General features: G+C 42.2%; 1 protein-coding gene across 1 annotated transcript; it reads right to left on the bottom strand.

The window, feature by feature from the left end:
- Positions 1–265: 265 nt before the first annotated feature.
- nedd8 (NEDD8 ubiquitin like modifier) lies at positions 266–14,047 on the bottom strand. The gene is made up of 4 exons (XM_060925105.1): positions 13,871–14,047; positions 13,520–13,567; positions 13,245–13,327; positions 266–702 (listed from the first exon to the last, which is right to left on the bottom strand). Exons 1-4 carry the CDS (start codon positions 13,886–13,888, stop codon positions 582–584), a joined length of 270 nt encoding a protein of 89 aa, XP_060781088.1. The 5' UTR covers positions 13,889–14,047; the 3' UTR covers positions 266–581.
- Between the last annotated feature and the right edge of the window lie 5,631 nt (positions 14,048–19,678).

Here is a 19,678-nt window from a genome sequence, read left to right as displayed (position 1 = left end):
ACATTTTTCCATAAATAATGTTGCAAATTATATTGATTTTTTTTCCGCTCCACCTCAGGGTTTGCGCTATTTTATGTAGTCATTAAATATCCCAATTAAATTAATTTCAAAGACGTATTTCTGGAAAACGTGGAACGTTAAAGAGGGTGAAAACTTGTGCAACAGACTTAAAATATTGAGAAGTCATTCAAAGTGTACTTGCTATATATAAAAAATTATATAAATAAAATCAACTGCACATCTATAATAAGCGACAGACTCAAACTCAAGGGGACAAAAATGTCAATACAGTGTTTTATTGACAAAACATTCTATTGCATTTTCACTTCAACAAAGATTTTTGGGCATCATTCACTGTAAACTTAAACCAAGCATGACAATTCTCTAAGAAGGATAAATTAGGGGAAGAGAGATGCAGACAGGAAGATACTGTAGTTTGCTACAGAACACAGAGACTTTGTTACACAATAGCCAGCAGAGTCGCCACTGTGGAGCTTGGGTCAGATGATTGTTTAGGGGAGAGTGGCGTGTGTGTGTTGAGGCTGCCAGGTCACCTGTGGTGCTGAAGGCAGGTCTGGTGTTTATAAGGTCTGCAGGAGGTTGTTGGGGTGTTGGTGCACTCGCCCTCCTCTTAGCGCAAGGACCAGATGCAATACAGAGCCACCCTGGATTTTATAGTCTGCTGCCGTTTTCTCATCATTCCTGAAAACAGGAAGAGGAATATTTATAACCGGACTGTTATGAAAGACAGAATAGGCATTTCTAACTTTTATTTAAAAATAAATAAATAAATAAATAAACACCCAGACAGCAATCTTAATGAGATCAAGTGAGAGCTGTGCTGGATTTCCAGTCATCGTCACTGCCGAACCTGATCCGGGTTTGATGCGAACCATAGATAGATGGATAGATTTACTTTATTTGATCCCAAGCTGGGAAATTATCAGACATGCAAAAAGAAAGACACTGTACAACATAAAATAGAATTAAAAAAATATATATCCCAAGAACAAGCCTACAATACAATATACAGATAAAAATGTAATGATAGAGATATACATGTTCTCTGCCCAGGTGAATGTGCATTTATAGTGCTAAAAACAAGGACTGTTATTAATGAAAATAAGAAAACTGTGCAAAAGTGGCAGTATTGAATGAGATAGACAGACAGATAGCAAATAAACTAAGGTGCAAAGTGACTAATTGCAGTAAACAAAAACACTCTGACAGTGCAAAGTTACAGGAGGACCAGGGTTATAAACAGGACCATGTTTGGTTGACTTGGCCAGAATTGCAGCAGTATGGTGGCCAGTTCCTTTCTGTGCATTCATACACTTACACCTATGGACAATTTAGAGTAGCCAGTTAACCCAACCTGCATGTCTTTGGACTTGGGGGGGGGGGGTGTAAGAGCACCCAGAGGAAACCCACACAGGCACAGGGAGAACATGCAAACTCCACACAGAAAGGTCCTCATCAGCCGCGAGGCTCGAACCCAGAACCTTCTTGCTGTGAGGCAACAGTGCCAGTGTTTCCGCTATGTACAATTGGCTGCGGCGGGCCGCCGCACCTTGATTTTTGCCGCCGCACCTTCAGGAATTCCTGAAGGGGGGCCATGGCCCGGGTAACTTTTTGAAAATTATTTAAAAAATAGGCTAAACCAATATTTTTTGACGTTGAGCGGACTCGAGCCTGGCATGAACCGCTCCGACGCGCTATAATGACACCAATCTATCACCAGCCAAGCAGGAGACTTAATCAAACGCATCTCCCGCCCACTTGTGTCCGCATCTGAGACGTTGAATTTTCACAGAAGGAGGGAAGAAGTTGACTGAGGTAAGACTGTGTGATAAATTAACGAACAAATAAGAGAGGAATTTCAACATATAGGGCTTAAGTTTGTTACTGTTAAATAAGCATTGCTTGTACAGTAACGTTATGTCATTACAACGTTGACCCACTTTTAACGTGCCGAGTACCGACTGTAGCCGGTAACATGCTAATTAGCTTGCTGTCAAAAGTGCAAAGACCTTAAATTGCTCTGTGTAAATTAGAAAATGGCGCAACTTCCTCTGTAGCCGTCAACTCAACTTGTCTTGAGTTTTGAGCCAATCACAACAGGGCAGCACTGTGGCCTGAGGTAAAACATGATAGTTTAAGTTTGTTTAAATTACAAAAATGAGTACACCCAATGACTGTCTCATATACTCTTCATATACTCATACTGTTTAAGTAATGCAATAAACTAATCTTTAAAAGTGGAATTTACTCAAACTGTTTGCATAGAATGAACTTTGGGGTTAACAGTGGTGTTGCAGTGTTCTGCAAATTTGCAATTTAATATTTCAGATCTTGAGACATGAAAGTCTCATATCATCTGTAGCCACTTTATCCTGTTCTACAGGGTCGCAGGCAAGCTGGAGCCTATCCCAGCTGACTACGGGTGAAAGGCGGGGTACACCCTGGACAAGTCGCCAGGTCATCACAGGGCTGACACAGACACAGACAACCATTCACACTCACATTCACACCTACGGTCAATTTAGAGTCACCAGTTAACCTAACCTGCATGTCTTTGGACTGTGGGGGAAACAGGAGCACCCGGAGGAAACCAACGCGGACACGGGGAGAACATGCAAACTCCACACAGAAAGGCCCTCGCCGGCCCCGGGGCTCGAACCCGGACCTTCTTGCTGTGAGGCGACAGCGCTAACCACTACACCACCGTGCCGCCCCGACATGAAAGTGCTATTTTAAAAAATAAAAGGTCAGAAATGTTTTCTTTGTCGTCTATTTAGTTCATTTTATTTCCTCAATAATTTCCCTTGACTGAGAAATCGGTCTGGGCTCTTATGGGTTAATCAGTAGCCTGCATGCGAGTATATGTTCCATTTACAGTCAAACATTTTGATGGACTCCAGGCTCAATTTTGATTAATCAAAAATCTGTGTAGTAGTACAGTCTGAAGATGCTCTTGCACATTCGGTGTCAGTTGAACAAAAATTATGGGAGGATATAGGTTTAATAAGTTTTACAATTTTTGAAGTGAGTGATGGATTGATAAGTTTAGATGTGTTCAATATTTTCTTATCTTCAGACATAATATTGTAGATGTTTCTTTACCTGCTTGATAGTTTTGACCGGGACTCCAATCTTCCTCAGAAGAGTCATTAGTCCTTAAATTAAATTCATTATAGACATGAACTTAAAATCATTGTTTTATTTTATGGCCTCGGTGCCCTGGCTTTTGGCCTTCATGCCCTCGGCATCAGCAGAGCGTTCGTTTTCCACACTTCGTCGACTGAAATCATACCTCCGATCCACAATGACACAGGAGACTGAATGACTTGATGAACTGCCATATTCACCATGACATTCTGGAACAAACTGACATGACAGCCATTGCAAAGGAGTTCGTGCAGGCCAATGACAGACACAGGCAGGCCTTTGGGAAGTTAAGCGCAAGTCGTTGGTTACTTCCATTAGCACCGCCGAGTGCACTGCTTCCTCTGTTTTCAATGTTTCTATACTGCATTGGTACTGATACAAGCAAGTTGTTTAAGTTGAGTTAGCCTACTACCGAGGTGCTTTTGTTGTGTACTTTTGGCTGTTTTAGCATTTTATTCTGCGCAGTTATGTGCTGGCATGTTGTGGGCTAAAGTCATGACCGATGGATTAATCTATGTATAGCCTTCTGTGCTGTTGGCTGTTTTTATCCTTGTACTGGGGTGGGACGTCTGAGTGCAGGTCTTGCCACCGCACCTTCAAACATTTTCTAGGGGAAACACAGTGCTAACCAGTCACATAAAAATTGTTCAATAACTCCCAATATAGAGATTTACTACTCACTGTACATGCTACCACTTGGCTCAATTCTACAAAAACACAACATTCAATACCATTGCTATGCAGATGACACACCTGCCTGTGACAACAGACAACACCTCACTAACCAATCTGTTCAACTGTCTGGATGATATTAAAATCTGGATGGCTACTAATTTTCTTCAATGAAATGATAATAAAACTGAAGTAATGGTATTGGATCCCCCTGTTCTGTAGCCAGTCTGACAACTGCACTTGGCCCCTTACCTGCGAATGTTCATAGTACAGTGAGAAATATTAGCATTTCAATGGACAGTTCACTGAGTTTTAACATTCAAGTCAGCAGTGTGGTGAAGGGAAGCTTTTATCAGCTCCGAACCATAGCCAAACTAAAGCCACTTTTATCTTCTACTGATCTTGAAACTCTCATTCATGCTTTTATTTCATCCCGTTTGGACTATTGAAACACTTTATACAGTTTTAACCCAGTCTAACATCAATAGGCTACAAATGGTCCAAAATTCAGCAGCTAGGCTTTTAACTGGTGCTTAAAAAAAAAAAAAAAAAAAAAAAAAAAAACATCTCACCTGTCTTGGCTCATCTCCACTGGCTACCAATTAAATATGGAATCTCATTATTATTATTATTATTATCTGTAGCCGCTTTATCCTGTTCTACAGGGTCGCAGGCAAGCTGGAGCCTATCCCTGCTGACTACGGGCGAAAGGCGGGGTACACCCTGGACAAGTCACCAGGTCATCACATGGCTGACATATATGCTGTGTTCACATATATACCGGTATGAAAGTGGTATAACTGTATCGATACAAAATATACCGGTACAGTTTAGTGCATCTGTCCACACTAGCAAGAAATGTTTGCGGTTTTCTTTCACGGTAGTTGAAATGCGCGTGCGCGAAATGTTTCCATGGTTACCAAGTAACTTCCTTCCGAGAATATATGGCATCCGTTATTTCGAGATCTCGAGAAAACAAAATTATTTCATGATCTCAGCTGGATCACTGTATCTCCGTCGGTAGAGACGAAGCCAGGCCAGTCTTCTGCGGAGGTGCCGCGGACTAATTTTGAAATTATCCCTTATTAAAAGACTTAATGCAATCTCTCCCTGTGTCAACCCCTGATCAAAATATTGCCTTATTAGGTGATCGATTATTCCAGACATTCTAATGACCAAAATTGCGTCTATACAGAATGAGAAATAGCCCCAAAGTCAGCATATCACAAGTCTCTCGGCGCACCTGAATGGACCATTTCTCAGCTGTTTACTCGAGATCATGAAATAATTTTGTTTTCTCGAGATCACGGAATAATTGTTTTTTTTCTCAAGATCTCGAAATAACGGTTTTGTTTTCTCGAGATCTCGAATTAGTTGTGTTGTTTTCTGGAGATCCTGAATTAATTATGTCGTTATCTCGGGATAAGGTAAAAGTAAAAAAAGTCCCAGGATTTTACTTTAAAAAAAAAAAAAAAAGATTATATGAAGGGCCTCTCTCGGCTTCCGTACGGATGAAACAACGTGTGTGCTTGTGTCAATGTACAGTCTGTATTTCTGGTGGTCATTTATTCAGTCGAATTGTATAAAACGCGCGAGGCAGTTGAGAAAGAAACAAAGAAAACGAATCTCCGTTCTTCACTATTTTATTCAGCGAAGACACTGATTGAGGTGTGTGACTTTGCGCATGCGCATTATATTTGTATCGATACAGAGCCGCTTCACCTGTCCACACTACAGCGAAGCGCTACAGTACCGATACTGTACCGGTACGAAACCCATACATTTGTGGGTTTCGTACCGATACAGTTATACCGCTACAGTACCGGTATAGTTGCTAGTGTGGACAGGTGTTGCGGTACGAAAGTAGTTTCGTATCGGTACAAAATCCCTAGTGTGGACAGGGTAATAGACACAGACAACCATTCACACCTACGGTCAATTTAGAGTCACCAGTTAACCTAACCTGCATGTCTTTGGACTGTGGTGGAAACCGGAGCACCCAGAGGAAACCCACGCGGACACGGGGAGAACATGCAAACTCCACACAGAAAGGCCCTCGCCGGCCACGGGGCTCGAACCCGGACCTTCTTGCTGTGAGGCGACAGCGCTAACCACTACACCACCGTGCTGCCCTCAAAATATAGAATCAATTTTAAAATTTTACTTTGTTTTTAAAGCTCTCAACGGTCTTGCTCCATCTTATATAACAGAGCTTTTAACCCCCTACTCTCCCCCAAGGTCATCCTCCCAGCAGCAACTCACAGTCCCCCACTCATGCCTTAAAAGCAGAGGTGACTGGGCCTTTTCTGTTTTTGCCCCAAAGCTTTGGAATAGTCTCCCATCCCACATCAAATTCTGCCCAACCATTGCCAGTTTTAAATCTAATTTGAAAACCTTATCTTTTTACCCTTGCTTTTAGTTCAGTCTGACACAGTTTTCCTTTTTTATCCTGTCCTTATCTTAATCTTGTTTGTTTATTCAAGTCATATTTGTTGTTGATCTCTATTTACTTATTTTAATTTGTGTATTTATTGATTTTTTTTTTATCCTTGACTCTTGATATCTTTTTTTTTTTAAACTTGTCTTATATTCCTTGTCCTTATTATGCTGTAGCCTGTGTCTTGCCCTGATTTCTAAATGTCTTTTTACTGCCTTTTTCTGTGAAGCACTTTGGGTCAACTGCTGTTTTTAAATGTGCTATATAAATAAACTGACTTGACTTATTTAACTAAAAAGTTTGGATTTGCAGAATTATGTTGCAGGGTGAGGCTGATCAGCAGGAACAGCCTGCATCACTGAACAGCATAGAAAAATGCCGGACTACGAGAACTGCTGAAGTGTGAAATACAGGACACTTTTTTTTTTTTGTGGGTGTCACAGCCTGTCCTGTGTAGCAAAGGGACACAAAAGGTCTGAACATTTCAAAACTATTAACATACAAGTAAGAGCTCCACAGCATTATGTAAAAATGAACTGGGTCTTTAATGTGTAAAGCACAACAGTTCATGTTCTACAATGTGGGTTTTATTAACACTTGGTGGCTGGCAGGGTTGTACTGATTAGGGAGGCTGGGACTTTAACTAGTGAAACTACACAACTTGTGTGCCATGTCTCCAGCTTGGAACACGATTTTATATTCTCTATTACTTGTTACATGGGTTGTTATGGTGTCACATTTCCATGGGAAATCACCCTGAATGATCAGACAACGAGCTTACCATTAACTTTGACAATTTGGCTGTGATTGTCCCGAAAAATTATAAACATCCCCAGGGGACAAGTAGCAAACCTTCACGTGGTGTCCCTCGTTAATCTAGCATCACCAGAGACCAATTGCTACAACACACGAAGAGTGCAAAACTTCAGGGGTGGTAAAAGGATAGACCCTCGGCCCCAACCATGGCTTCCTTTAAAGTCTGCACCTTCAACGCAGAAGGAATGTCCCAAGACAAATATCAGTCCTCCTGTTGCAAATGGACGTGGATTTTTTGTGCCTCCAAGAGACCCACAAAAAAAATGCCACACCCCCTAACATCCCAGGAATGGCTTTGATAATCCACCGCCCTAGCCAGACTCACGGAAGTGCTATCTACACTCGGGATTCATCCATCATTTCCCACAGCAAGGATTGCACATTGAATGGGATCGAAATACTTCGCGTGGAAACTGAGAAAGTCACCTTAATCTCGGTGTATATCACGACCCATATCCAATTTGTTGTGAAATCCGATTTTTTTGTTAGGCCGTTCACATTACCAATTATATGAGACTTGTATGCGATCTCCAATATGAACGGAAAACGACCCAAAAGTGTCCCGCATGCACAAATTGACACGTAATAAGCACATCTACGTAATACAGAAAAAAAAAGCGCACTCTTCATGTTTAATGATTTCTTTTTTTTTTTTTTTGTTTAATTATCTGGTTAGTGTTAAAGTGTGAGGTCTCGTGTGTGTTTTTGTTTCTGAACTGAAATGAAAATGTGTAGCCTGGTAACGAGGGCTGACTCCTAAATGTCTCTCTAATTTCTATACAAGTGCACTACATGTTACTAGGAAGTAATGGATTTTTAAACTCTATATAGTGCACTCGAGCTTCAGTAGGCAGTCATTTGGGATACGGCCGCTGTATTACCAAACTCTTAATTCAGGCTTAATAATTTGCATATATTTATTTCGGGGCGGCACGGTGGTGTAGTGGTTAGCGCTGTCGCCTCACAGCAAGAAGGTCCTGGGTTCGAGCCCCGGGGCCGGCGAGGGCCTTTCTGTGTGGAGTTTGCATGTTCTCCCCGTGTCCGCGTGGGTTTCCTCCGGGTGCTCCGGTTTCCCCCACAGTCCAAAGACATGCAGGTTAGGTTAACTGGTGACTCTAAATTGACCGTAGGTGTGAATGTGAGTGTGAATGGTTGTCTGTGTCTATGTGTCAGCCCTGTGATGACCTGGCGACTTGTCCAGGGTGTACCCCGCCTTTCGCCCGTAGTCAGCTGGGATAGGCTCCAGCTTGCCTGCGACCCTGTAGAACAGGATAAAGCGGCTAGAGATAATGAGATGAGATGAGATATTTATTTCGTCATATTAATAAACTTTTTCTACATTTTTATAAATATTTATTTAGATTGTTTATAGCCAGCTGAATTCTGCAACTTCTCTCAGCGCTGGCTCAAGGTGCAGAAACACCAGTGCAGTTTGCGATGGAGATGAGGCGAGACCTGGCGATGTGGTTTTTGTGGCGGCGGCGGAACTCGCACAATAATCTGATTAATGTGGGCAGCAGACTAATGAGACCGAAGGTGTCAAATTACTGGAAATTTCCAGAACAATCTTATAATCTTGTAATACAGGATGGTTTAAGTTATAAATCAGTTATAGAAACTTTTATTTAAAATCAGGCTAACAGATAAACATCCAGGTCCCTACCAAATCCACCATTAGCTTGATCAATTCTATAAAAGTCTATTTTTGATCAATTCTATAAAAGTCTATTTAAATTCTGAAAACTGTACAAATGTTGTTTTCCACCAAAGAGGCGGGATTAGCCAACGCAGAATAGTGACGTTTGTCTCTTGTTGATGACGTGTAGGTCGCATGAATGCGACCTGTCCGGTCAGACTGCAGTCGCATGTGAAAATAACGGATATGCATCGGATTTAGGACCACATATCCAAGCGGCCTGGGTCGCATGTGAAAAAAATCGGATCCGTGTCGTTCAGATTGTCAATAAAAGATCGGATACAGGTCACATATGGGCGAAAAAATCGGATTTGATTTTTTCGTGATTACCATTCACGATTGAAGAAGTAAATGCAGCTATAAAACAACTAAAGCCAGGAAAAGCTGCAGGACTTGATGGAATCCCTCTGGAGACTGTTCAGCACTTCAGGGGACGAACCAGGAACTGGCTTGTAAGCTTCTTCAACTCGTGTGTGACATCCTACACCATTCCCAAGATATAGCGAAAATCGAGGGTTGTTGCTCTTCTGAAACCAGAGAAAGAGCCCGAAGATCCTAAGAGTTATTGCCCAATCTCACTCGTGTGTACTCTATAAAGTATACGAGAAATTGTTATTGGAGCGAATATCACCCTCGGTTGAAGATCAACTAATCCCCGAACAAGCAGGGTTTCGACAAGGTAAATTGTGCTGCGGGCAGGTTCTAAATCTCACGCAGTACATCAAAGATGGCTCCGAGGCTAAGATGATCACTGGCGCCGTGTTTGTGGACCTGTCCGCAGCTTACAACACGGTGAACCATAGGTCATTGCTCATGAAGTTAGCCAAGACAGTAAGCAACATCCCAACTGTCCGAATCATAGAGTCTTTGTTGACAAACAGAAGATTCTTTGTCGAAATGGATGGAAGGAAGAGCCGCTAGAGGAGCCAAAAGAACGGCCTACCACAGGGCTCTGTCCTATCCCCGATATTATTTAATATTTACACGAACGATCAGCCAGTCTTCAACAATGTCAGAAGATTTCTATATGCTGACGATTTGTGTCTAGCGACACAATCTGATAGTTTCAAGACTATCCAACAAAGGCTAATTGAAGCACTTGAGGCACTGACCAAATACTATACAAAATGGTCCTTGAATGCAAACCCAGGAAAGACTCAAGTTTGCACTTTCCACCTGAATAACAAGGAATCCAAGACCACCCTGGATATCAGATGGAACGGCAAGCTGCTTAAGAACACCAAGCACCCCATTTACTTAGGAGTGACCTTGGACAGGACACTGTCATTCAAGGAACACATCCTTAAGTTAAAGAAGATCTCCAGCAGAAACAACTTGTTGGCCAAACTGGGAAACTAACTGGGGAGCCGACGCCAACACCATCCGAACAACAGCTTTACCACTGTGCTATTCAGTTGCTGAATACTGCGCTCCTGTTTGGGCTAGGTCTGCACACGCCAACAAAGTAGACCCCTCACTGAATAGTGCATGCCGCACTATAACAGGAACCATGCGTGCGACCCCACTGCCAAGCTTGTATAGGCTGTCAGGCATTGCACCGCCCAATGTACGATGAGAAGCTCCGTCTCGTGCAGAGCGGTTCAAGCAGGGCAACGATGAGCGCCCCACTTCACCAGCACCAGGAAGTACCTCGCCATCTTGCCTCGCACAAGAGCTTCGTCACCGTTGAACCTCTCGACCCTGCTCAGATATCAAATTTCCGTCTTGAAAGATGGAAAGACCTAGACGCCGCCGATCTCAACGCAGCACTTCCCGAACATCAAGAGCAGTTGCCAACAGGAAGCTCTCTCAGTCGCAAGGACTGGGTGACATTGAACCGGGCAAGGAGTAAAGTGGGTAAAACGAAGAAGAACTTGGCACGGTGGGGTATTGCAACAGATGCAAGATGTCCCTGCGGCAAAGAACAGACGATGGACCACATCTTACGGGACTGTCCACTAGGTCCTCAGTGCTCTGATGTGGACCTAAGAGAAGTCACCAACACCGCCATCTCCTGGATAAAGCACTATCGTGACAAGATATGATGATGATAAACATCCCCTTGTCCATTTCTCACCATTGAGGACACACTTCACGGACAAAACCCTTTGGTTGTGTAATCTGCTCCTGTTGTAAAGATGTTGCATTGCCATCTCTTCTAGGTGTGGCAGTACTTTCTTAACTTGATTGTACATGATGGTTATCAACTGGACATAAAAGCATGGCACTGCTGACCAGAACTAAATCACTGTTCATTTTTTTTTGGCAAAGAAGTGCTGCACACTGCTGCGTTAGTTAAATATATATTTATTGTATCCACATTCACTGAATACGAGCAATCGTACACTCTGATTGGCTACTCTACTACTAGGATATCCGCTCATATACCATGAGTAGAGAAAAACAAAATGGCTGAGCGCATCAAGTCAGAGATATCACTGTCAAGTATTTAAAAGAAACAGAAATAGCCAAATAAAAGAATATAGTTCCCCCCCCCCCCCATCTCCTGCTCCACACTCCAGCCCGATCAGTGGCGGTAATGCACCTTTAAGTTGGTTTGTCAACTGCCAAAAATAAATAAATAAGAAGGCAGTGTGTGTTGCTGAACCAACCGAGGACGAAAAACACGACTCAAAAACAAAACCCAAAAAATACAAAAGCACAAAATATGGAATTTTGATATTCCATATTTTAATTGAATTTATATATTCCAAATACCATAAACATGGTATTTGATGGAAAGAACATGTCTCATTTTTCCAAGAATTATTTTAGCATTGCACAAACTGCTACCGTCATTTCGCCGGTTTGTTTACATTCTAAGCAGAAATTATTTTGTCGGACATTTTGTATAGAGTTTTTATTTATTAAATTTGCAAAAAATAAAAATGCTCCATTTCTCAAAATCCAGTGAAAGTGGATAGAATAAAACCATTATTCCACTGAATCTCATTATACACCGCTTAATAGCCAACTTGGCGCTATTCGCCTTGTTGGCCATCAGCGCATAGCCGAGTCAATTTCATGGAATAACTTTTTTCGGATTAGCATGGCTCCCATCCTCACAACCACTCTGTTTTCCTCACTTATAAATACATGACTGTGACAAATGTAAGCTTTTGTAGAAAATTTATTCCCAGAAAGATCATCTGGAGAAAGATCAATAGTTACAGAATGTTTGCTCTGCTTTCTCTTGTTTTTTTGAAAACGTATACACAAATACACAGATTTCAGAACAAAATGTTCCTTCAATTAATACCTTGAAACCATATTTGTAGACCAGATTATCATCCTGTGAAAATGTCTAACCACAGCACCCCTTACTCATGAATATCAAAAGTCCTTCTCGTGCCATCAAGATACATCGGGTGGCGCCGACCTCCGTTTCCATGCCCTCGGCCTCTCGCCTATTACACAGCTAGGGTTACAGTGTGTGCGTGTGTGTGTGTGTGTGGGGGGGGGGGGGGGGGGGGGGCTGGTCCTCTGTTAACCACGAGAGTTTGATTCCCTACTCACATCTGTATTACGGTGTGCATCGCCAGATGGCAGACAGTACCATTTTTATGATGGTCTTTGGTATGACCCGACTAGGAGTAGAACTTATGATCTCCCAGTTGAGAGGCGGACACACTAACCACTAGGCCAGTTTACTCATTACTCATGAATATGGGGGGGGGGGAATAAGAATATGAGATACATGAAGAACCTCATCATTAAGAGGTCACAGTATGTAAAGGTGTCTCTCTGGTAAGGAAATAAAAGCGTGTTGATTTTAAAGTACCCCGGCTCCTACGAAATGGACTCATAAGGATTTTAAGATTTGTAAGGCACTTGCCTGGAAGACGTGCAACTCCCTTGACAGGATATGGCGCTCAAATTTGGAAAATAACCTGAAAATCCGCCTCTTTAAACCTGCCGTGGAGTCCATTCTCCTCTATGGAGCCGAGACCTGGACCCTCACAGTACAACAGCGGCAGAGACTGGACAGTAACTATACCAACTTGCTACGCCGAGTTCAGAATATCCACTGGTCAACGCATGCTACGCTACAGGAGATTTACAGAGACCTGTCCCCAATTTCTACTCGGATTAGGCAAAGGAGGCTGAAATTCGCCGGGCACTGCTACTGTGCCAAGGATGAAGCGATCTCCCGACTGATACTATGGAGCCCAAGCCGGCTCCGAGGTCACGAAAGCTAACGTTCCCTGCCACCATTGCAAGGGACTCGGGAATACCTTTGCAGGATCTTCCATCTGCAATGGCCGACCGAGAGGTGTAGCGAACTGTTGTATGCAACATCTTGGCCGAGGCATGATGTAAATAGCCTGGTTTAAAAGGAATTCCCAAAATCCATTACACTACGCAACACTCACTCACAGATATGATCAACCTCGCCACTAATTTTAAGACAGTTATTCCCCATATAAATATGTGGGGTGTCTGGATTTCTCTTACATCTGTTTTCCACTGTAGATGAGTCGCTGTTGCTGGGGTGGAATCCCCTCTTTCTCCTCCACTCTTTCTTTTATTCTCTCCACCTAAACAGAGACAAACAAAATCAGAGCCTGCAAAACACCACACACACACCATCATCATCATCATATCAAAAAGACACAAATCTGCCCTGGACACTATATTTAAAATTCAATATACAAATACAGAAAAAAAAAATAAGGCACCATGTTAAAAAAAAAAAAAAGGCATGATTTAGTAAACAGAAGGAAACACACCTTGTCTGTTGGCTCAATGTCGATTTCTATTTCTTTCCCAGTCAGGGTCTGGATGATGAGGGAAGAAAAGCGGCTCATTAGCTACTTCACATGAAGCTTAGCGCGAGTTTTCGAATAACCTAAAATTATGATTATATATACCTAAAAATATGATTAAATTACACGTTTTAATTTACATAATGCACAGACTCTGTAGAAATCTACTCTATTCGTGTTTAAAAAGCTGCCATGTCCACAGAATCAGAATCTAAAATGAACTGAAGTAACATTACAGCCTGCTAAAGTGCTCGGCTAACTTCACTAGCTAACCGGCAGCGTGAATGAAATGGCGACATATTTCCGGTTTCTTACCTTCACTTTAATCAGCATTGTAGCTTTTGTGTTGCTTGAACACACGCGAGGAATAAACACAAAAAAAGTAGAACCAAAAAGCAGGAAAATAAGACAGAATATCACTCTATCAACAATTCCCTGGATTTATCTTCTACGTTCAATTGAAGTTCCTGTGCAACTCACAAACAATTCCTACCATACACTAGTCTGAATTAAGAGTTCCGACAGAAACCACGAGACTAGATTAATTTTCTTGGAAATAAAAGAAATATAACGGCAAACTGATCACGCCAATATAATTAATAAGTTATTATTTTTATATTTAATTAAACTAATATTCAAACAGTTTGTTTTTAACTTTGGGACAGAGCTAAATGCAAAATCGCGGGTTGGAAAGGGTTGCCAGGTCTGTGTGAAAAGAAATCAACCCTCAAACCCTTTCTGAAACAGAAGCACTAATAAAATGTGACAACATCCATCCAGCCATTATCTCTAGCCGCTTTATCCTGTCCTACAGGGTCACGGGAAAGCTGGAGCCTATCCCAGCTGACCACAGGCGAAAGGCGGGGTACACCCTGGACAAGTCACCAGGCCATCGCAGGGCTGACACAGAGACATAGACAACCATTCACACTCACATTCACACCTATTGAGGTATTTCACCTGACGTCATAGGGTCACGTGACGCCCCGGTGTCCGCCATTTTGGACGGCAAGCTAGCTAATGTCAACAACAGTAGCTGGTATGTTACTGTAGCAATGTTTACATTCAGTCATTTGGATGACTGTTAAAACCTTTCAGTCTCAAGTTTTTCCTTTACTGGATTTACTAGTTTACAGAGTCAGCGAGCCCCGGAGCGCTAGCTAGCCGGCCAGCCAGCCCCGGAGCGCTAGCTAGCCGGCCAGCCAGCCCCGGAGCGCTAGCTAGCCGGCCAGCGAGCCCCGGAGCGCTAGCTAGCTAGCGCCAGCTAGCCCCGGAGCGCGCTCAGTAAACTAGTAAATACAGTAAAGGAAAAACTTATAACGGGCCATGTCTCAACAGACTAAGAAGTTATTTCAATGACATTTAATAACATTTTGTTTATCCTGAGGACCGAAAGTAAATGAAAATGTGAACAAATCTTAGCTGTCAGTGAACAATCCTGGTGGAAGCAGGTAAATGTCGTTCTCTAAGCCTGCTAACCTCAATTTTTGCAAATGCCTTTCCCTCTCCTCGCCCTGTAAATGCCCTACGTCGCTGGATAGTGAAGGTGTTTTCTGCATCTCGCTCCTTTTTCTTTTATGTTTTTCGTTTGTCGCCTTCCTCGCATTCAAACTGATTCGAGCCGTGCCGTCCAAAATGGCAGCATCACATGACTTGGTCACGTGAGTGAAATACCTCAATAGTCAATTTAGAGCCACCAATTAACCTAACCTGCATGTCTTTGGACTATGAGGGAAACCAGAGCACCCGGAGGAAACCCACGCAGACACGGGGAGAACATGCAAACTCCGCACAGAAAGGCCCCCGTCGGCCACTGGGCTCGAACCCACAGCCTTCTTGCTGTGAGGCAGCAGTGCTAACCACTACACCACCATGCCGCCTGCGATGACCTGGCGACTTGTCCAGGGTGTACCCCACCTCTCGCTCATCGTCAGCTGGGATAGGTTCTAGCTTGCCCGCGACCCTGCACAGGATAAGCAGTTATGGATAATAATAGTAATATTGGCTTGCTTTTTTTCAATGGCATATCAGATACAGCACCCTCCACAATTATTGGCACCCCGGTTAAGATGTGTTAAAAGCCTTAAAATTAATTACATTTTTATTGCAGAAGCATAATCTCACACTGAAAATTGTAGAAAAATGTAACCCTTAACTCAAGTGAATTAAAAAAAATCTCTGACTAAGAACATATCTGTGAAGATACTCAGTCATCCAGGTCCATAGTAATCTGTGGTTGGTAGAAGAGAGCAACTGGACTTGCTTGAAAAGTCTTGAAGACGTTTCACCTCTCGTCTGAAAGGCATCCTCAGTTCTGTCTGTCTAATAGGGAGTATCAAGTATTTACAGACAGAACTGAGGATGCCTTTCGGACGAGAGGCGAAACGTCTTCAAGACTTTTCAAGCAAGTCCAGTTGCTCTCTTCTACCAACCACAGATTACTATGGACCTGGATGATTGAGTATCTTCACAGATATGTTTCTACGCACTTTGGGATGAGTTCCCTTCGACTGGTGCGGGAGTATGAGAGGACTTCCAGAAAACTGGCAGACATCTTAGCCAGAGAGGATCGTTCATTTTTGTCAACCTGGAACGACCATCACTGAACAGAGGTGGGTGTCTAAGACATCTATCAGCCACCTACAATGCAGCCATCAGCATTCGGATTCGGATTCTATGATGATCCATGAGAGGATAAATACTTGATACTCTCTATTAGACAGACAGAACTGAGGATGCCTTTCGGACGAGAGGCGAAACGTCTTCAAGACTTTTCAAGCAAGTCCAGTTGCTCTCTTCTACCAACCACAGATTACTCTGACTAAGAAATAATTATTTTTCATAAAATCACCTGTTCCACAATTATTGGCACCCATAACAATTCCTAGAAAATAAATGTAATTGAAGCATTTCTGTCATTTCTACTGTAGTTTATAAAGTTGATCAGAGTATCTAGGAACCTTTAATTAGTAATTCATCACATCCTGTTTCCCTGGGGTATAAATATGATGTGACACAGAGGCCTATTTCTCTTATCCACTCTTCAACATGGGAAAGACAAGAGAACACACCATTCAAGTAAGGCAGATGTGTGTTGACCTTCATAAATCAGGCAGTGGCTACAAGAAAATAGCCACTCACCTACACCTGCCCATATCTACAGTCAGAGGAATCATCAAGAAGTTTAAAACAACTGGAACAGTGGCAAACAAGCCTGGACGAGGATGCAAGTTTATCTTGCCACCACGCACAGTGAGGAGGATGGTAAGAGAAGTAAAAAGTTCTCCAAAGCTCACTGTTAGAGAATTGCATCAAAGAGTAGCATCTTGGGGTCACAAAGTCTCCATAACAACCATCAGGCGCTATCTATATGCCAACAAGCTGTTTGGGAGGCATGCACGGAAAAAGCCTTTTCTCACTTACAAGCATAAACGTAAATGTCTGGAGTTCGCTAAGCGGTACTGGGACTTCAACTGGGACCGTGTGCTTTGGTCAGATGAGACCAAGATAGAGCTTTTTGGCAACAAACACTCTAAGTGGGTCTAGCGTAACACAAAAGATGAGTATGCGGAAAAGCATCTCATGCCCACTGTGAAGTATGGGGGAGGATCGGTGATGCTGTAGGCCTGTTTCTCTTCCAAAGGCCCCGGGAACCTTGTTAGGGTGCATGGCATCATGAACTCTTTGAAATACCAGGACATTTTAAATCAAAATCTGGTGGCCTCTGCCCAAAAGTTGAAGATGGGTCGTCACTGGGTCTTTCAGCAAGATAATGACCCTAAACATGTGGTCAAATCTACATAAAAATGGTTCACCAGACACAAAATCAAGCTCCCCCCATGGCCATCTCAGTCCCCAGACCTCAACCCAATTGAAAACCTGTGGGGTGAGCTGAAGAGGAGAGTGCATAGGAGAGGACCCAGGACTCTGGATGATTGAGAGAGATTGTGCAAAGAGGAATGGTCAAATATCCCTCTCTCTGTATTCTCCCATCTTGTGAAATGTTATAGGAGAATATTAAGTGCTGTCTTGTTGGCAAAAGGGAGTTGTACAAAGTATTAACATCAGGGGTGCCAATAATTGTGGCACACATGATTTCATGTAAAATAATTATTTCTTAATGTGGGATTTTTTTCCCACTGAATAAATGCACTTGAATTAAAGGATCGATTTTTCTCTTTTTTTGCACTGTTGTCCTATATTATTTTAAAAAAAAAAGAATTTATTAGAAGCCTAAGAACATATCTTAATGAGGGGTGCCAATAATTGTGGAGGGCGCTGTATATTCCATTCAGCTAGCATGATATTGAACTCGTCTTCAACTCATTCAGTATCATGCTAGCTGAATGGAATATATCTGATATACCACTCAACGCCAGCCAATATTATTTCCCTCAATATATATTCTTCCCTCAATTTTTAAAAAATGTAATAATAATAATTTATAGCAGGGGTATTCAATTAAAAGTCACTGAGGTCCAGTTATTAAATTTTGCCCAAGTAGAAGGTCCGAACCGAAGTCCAGCTTGTGTCTTATAGCCTTCCCCTATGTCCACATTTTCATATGGGTTCAACAATATTTACTGTTCATTTCCAATGCAGGAAATGAACTGAGTGCACAACTATCTCTTTTACCATAAATAAAAGTCGTCCCAGGAAAATAAATTCAAGGCCTTTATTTCAGATTAAAGAAAACAGAAACCTCAGAATAAAATAAGTAAAAAAGTGCAAACAGAGTGGAATAACTCCTTTTTCTCTTAAATTAAAGAGGTCCCAACCTGAAGAATTGAAGGCCTACACTTCAAGTAAAAAAGTCAACTCAGAAAACATTAACTAAAAAGTGCAAACAGAGCATTGACTTAACATTTTCTCTTCTTTGTTCTTAAAATAAGGAGGTCCCAGCCTAAAAAAATGAGGGCCTACTTTTCAAGAAAAAAAAGTCCACATCTTCAGAAAACAAGTGGCTTTTTGGGGGGGAAATGCAAACAGAACATTTTTCTTTGAACTTTTCTCTTTTAATTCTTCTTCTTTTACTTTTCTTAATGAGAAAAATGGGCATGTGGCTGACCTGCCAGTAATTTAAATCTTGGTTGGAATGGAGTTAGTGCCATTCTCATGCAGATATGTAGGTGTTCATTGTTGAGCCTAGAACGGTACTTGGTTTTGACACTCAGTGCGTTTACATGCACATAGAGAAAATCTAATTTCTGCCGTTGCTCGACTGAAATCGAACCGAACTTGATTTCTCGTAATCGAGCTACACGACCTAGATTATGCGATTTTTGCCGAGCTACTTAGTGCATGTATATCCTATCGAGCTACGTAGTCGAGCTACTTACTTCAGCACTGCCCCTTCCGGAAGTGACGAGTGACGAGACCACAAGCGGGAAGCACAACAGCCTCGGTCGGCATGACAACGAATCATGACAATGGCATGAATCTTTTCTTTTTGTGGCATTGTTTGCACTGTTAAAATTTAGCTCACTTACTGTATCACCAAATACATCTGTACAGCTGTTGCATAGCTGTGAATTGTGTACATAAACAAGTCATTGTATTTGTGTGTGTGTATATATATGTCCAACATCTGAAGAATGTCAATAAAAACAAAACAATTGAACTTTTTGTGTGTTTATTAAGACATAAGTTAAATTGTAAGCAAAAAAAAATATTTTTTTGTAAGCAAAAAATGGACTTTAGAAAAATATACAATTGTGCAAAATAAGTTGTCTTACAAAACAGTGGTCTGCCCAGGACAGTTTGTAGCCATACAGTCTGTTAGAGCAAGCCTAACAGCTTGAGCACGGAACTATAACTTTGTTTATACGCTTGAATAGCTCTTCTTCATGACGACAACCGGAAGTGTACCAACACGATGGGGCGTGTAGCGCCACCTGTGGCTCGGGTGCACAATGTACCTCACACAATAGCTCGATTTCCTTGTGTGCATGTAGGATTGGATTTCTCTGGCACCCCTGCTGGGACCCTTAGCTCGATTACCGACAGTAGCTCGATTTGGATGTGCATGTAAACGCACTGAATGTTCATAGTGGAAAAAGCTGGCTCACAGCTGTAAGTCAATCCAAACATAGTCAAGGTGTGCAGTGCTCCTTTGGTTAGACC

The sequence above is a fragment of the Neoarius graeffei genome, chromosome 1 (assembly GCF_027579695.1).
Source record: "Neoarius graeffei isolate fNeoGra1 chromosome 1, fNeoGra1.pri, whole genome shotgun sequence".
NCBI classification, from domain to species: domain Eukaryota; kingdom Metazoa; phylum Chordata; class Actinopteri; order Siluriformes; family Ariidae; genus Neoarius; species Neoarius graeffei.
This window is presented reverse-complemented; position numbering and strand designations above follow the sequence as displayed.

What these genes read in the sequence shown, in the direction of transcription:
- nedd8 (XM_060925105.1), bottom strand. An exon ending in ACATTGAGCCAACAGACAAG is followed by an intron (nt 13,328 to 13,519) that starts GTGTGTTTCCTT and finishes GTCTCTGTTTAG; the next exon opens with GTGGAGAGAATAAAAGAAAG. An exon ending in ATCTACAGTGGAAAACAGAT is followed by an intron (nt 703 to 13,244) that starts GTAAGAGAAATC and finishes TCCTGTTTTCAG; the next exon opens with GAATGATGAGAAAACGGCAG.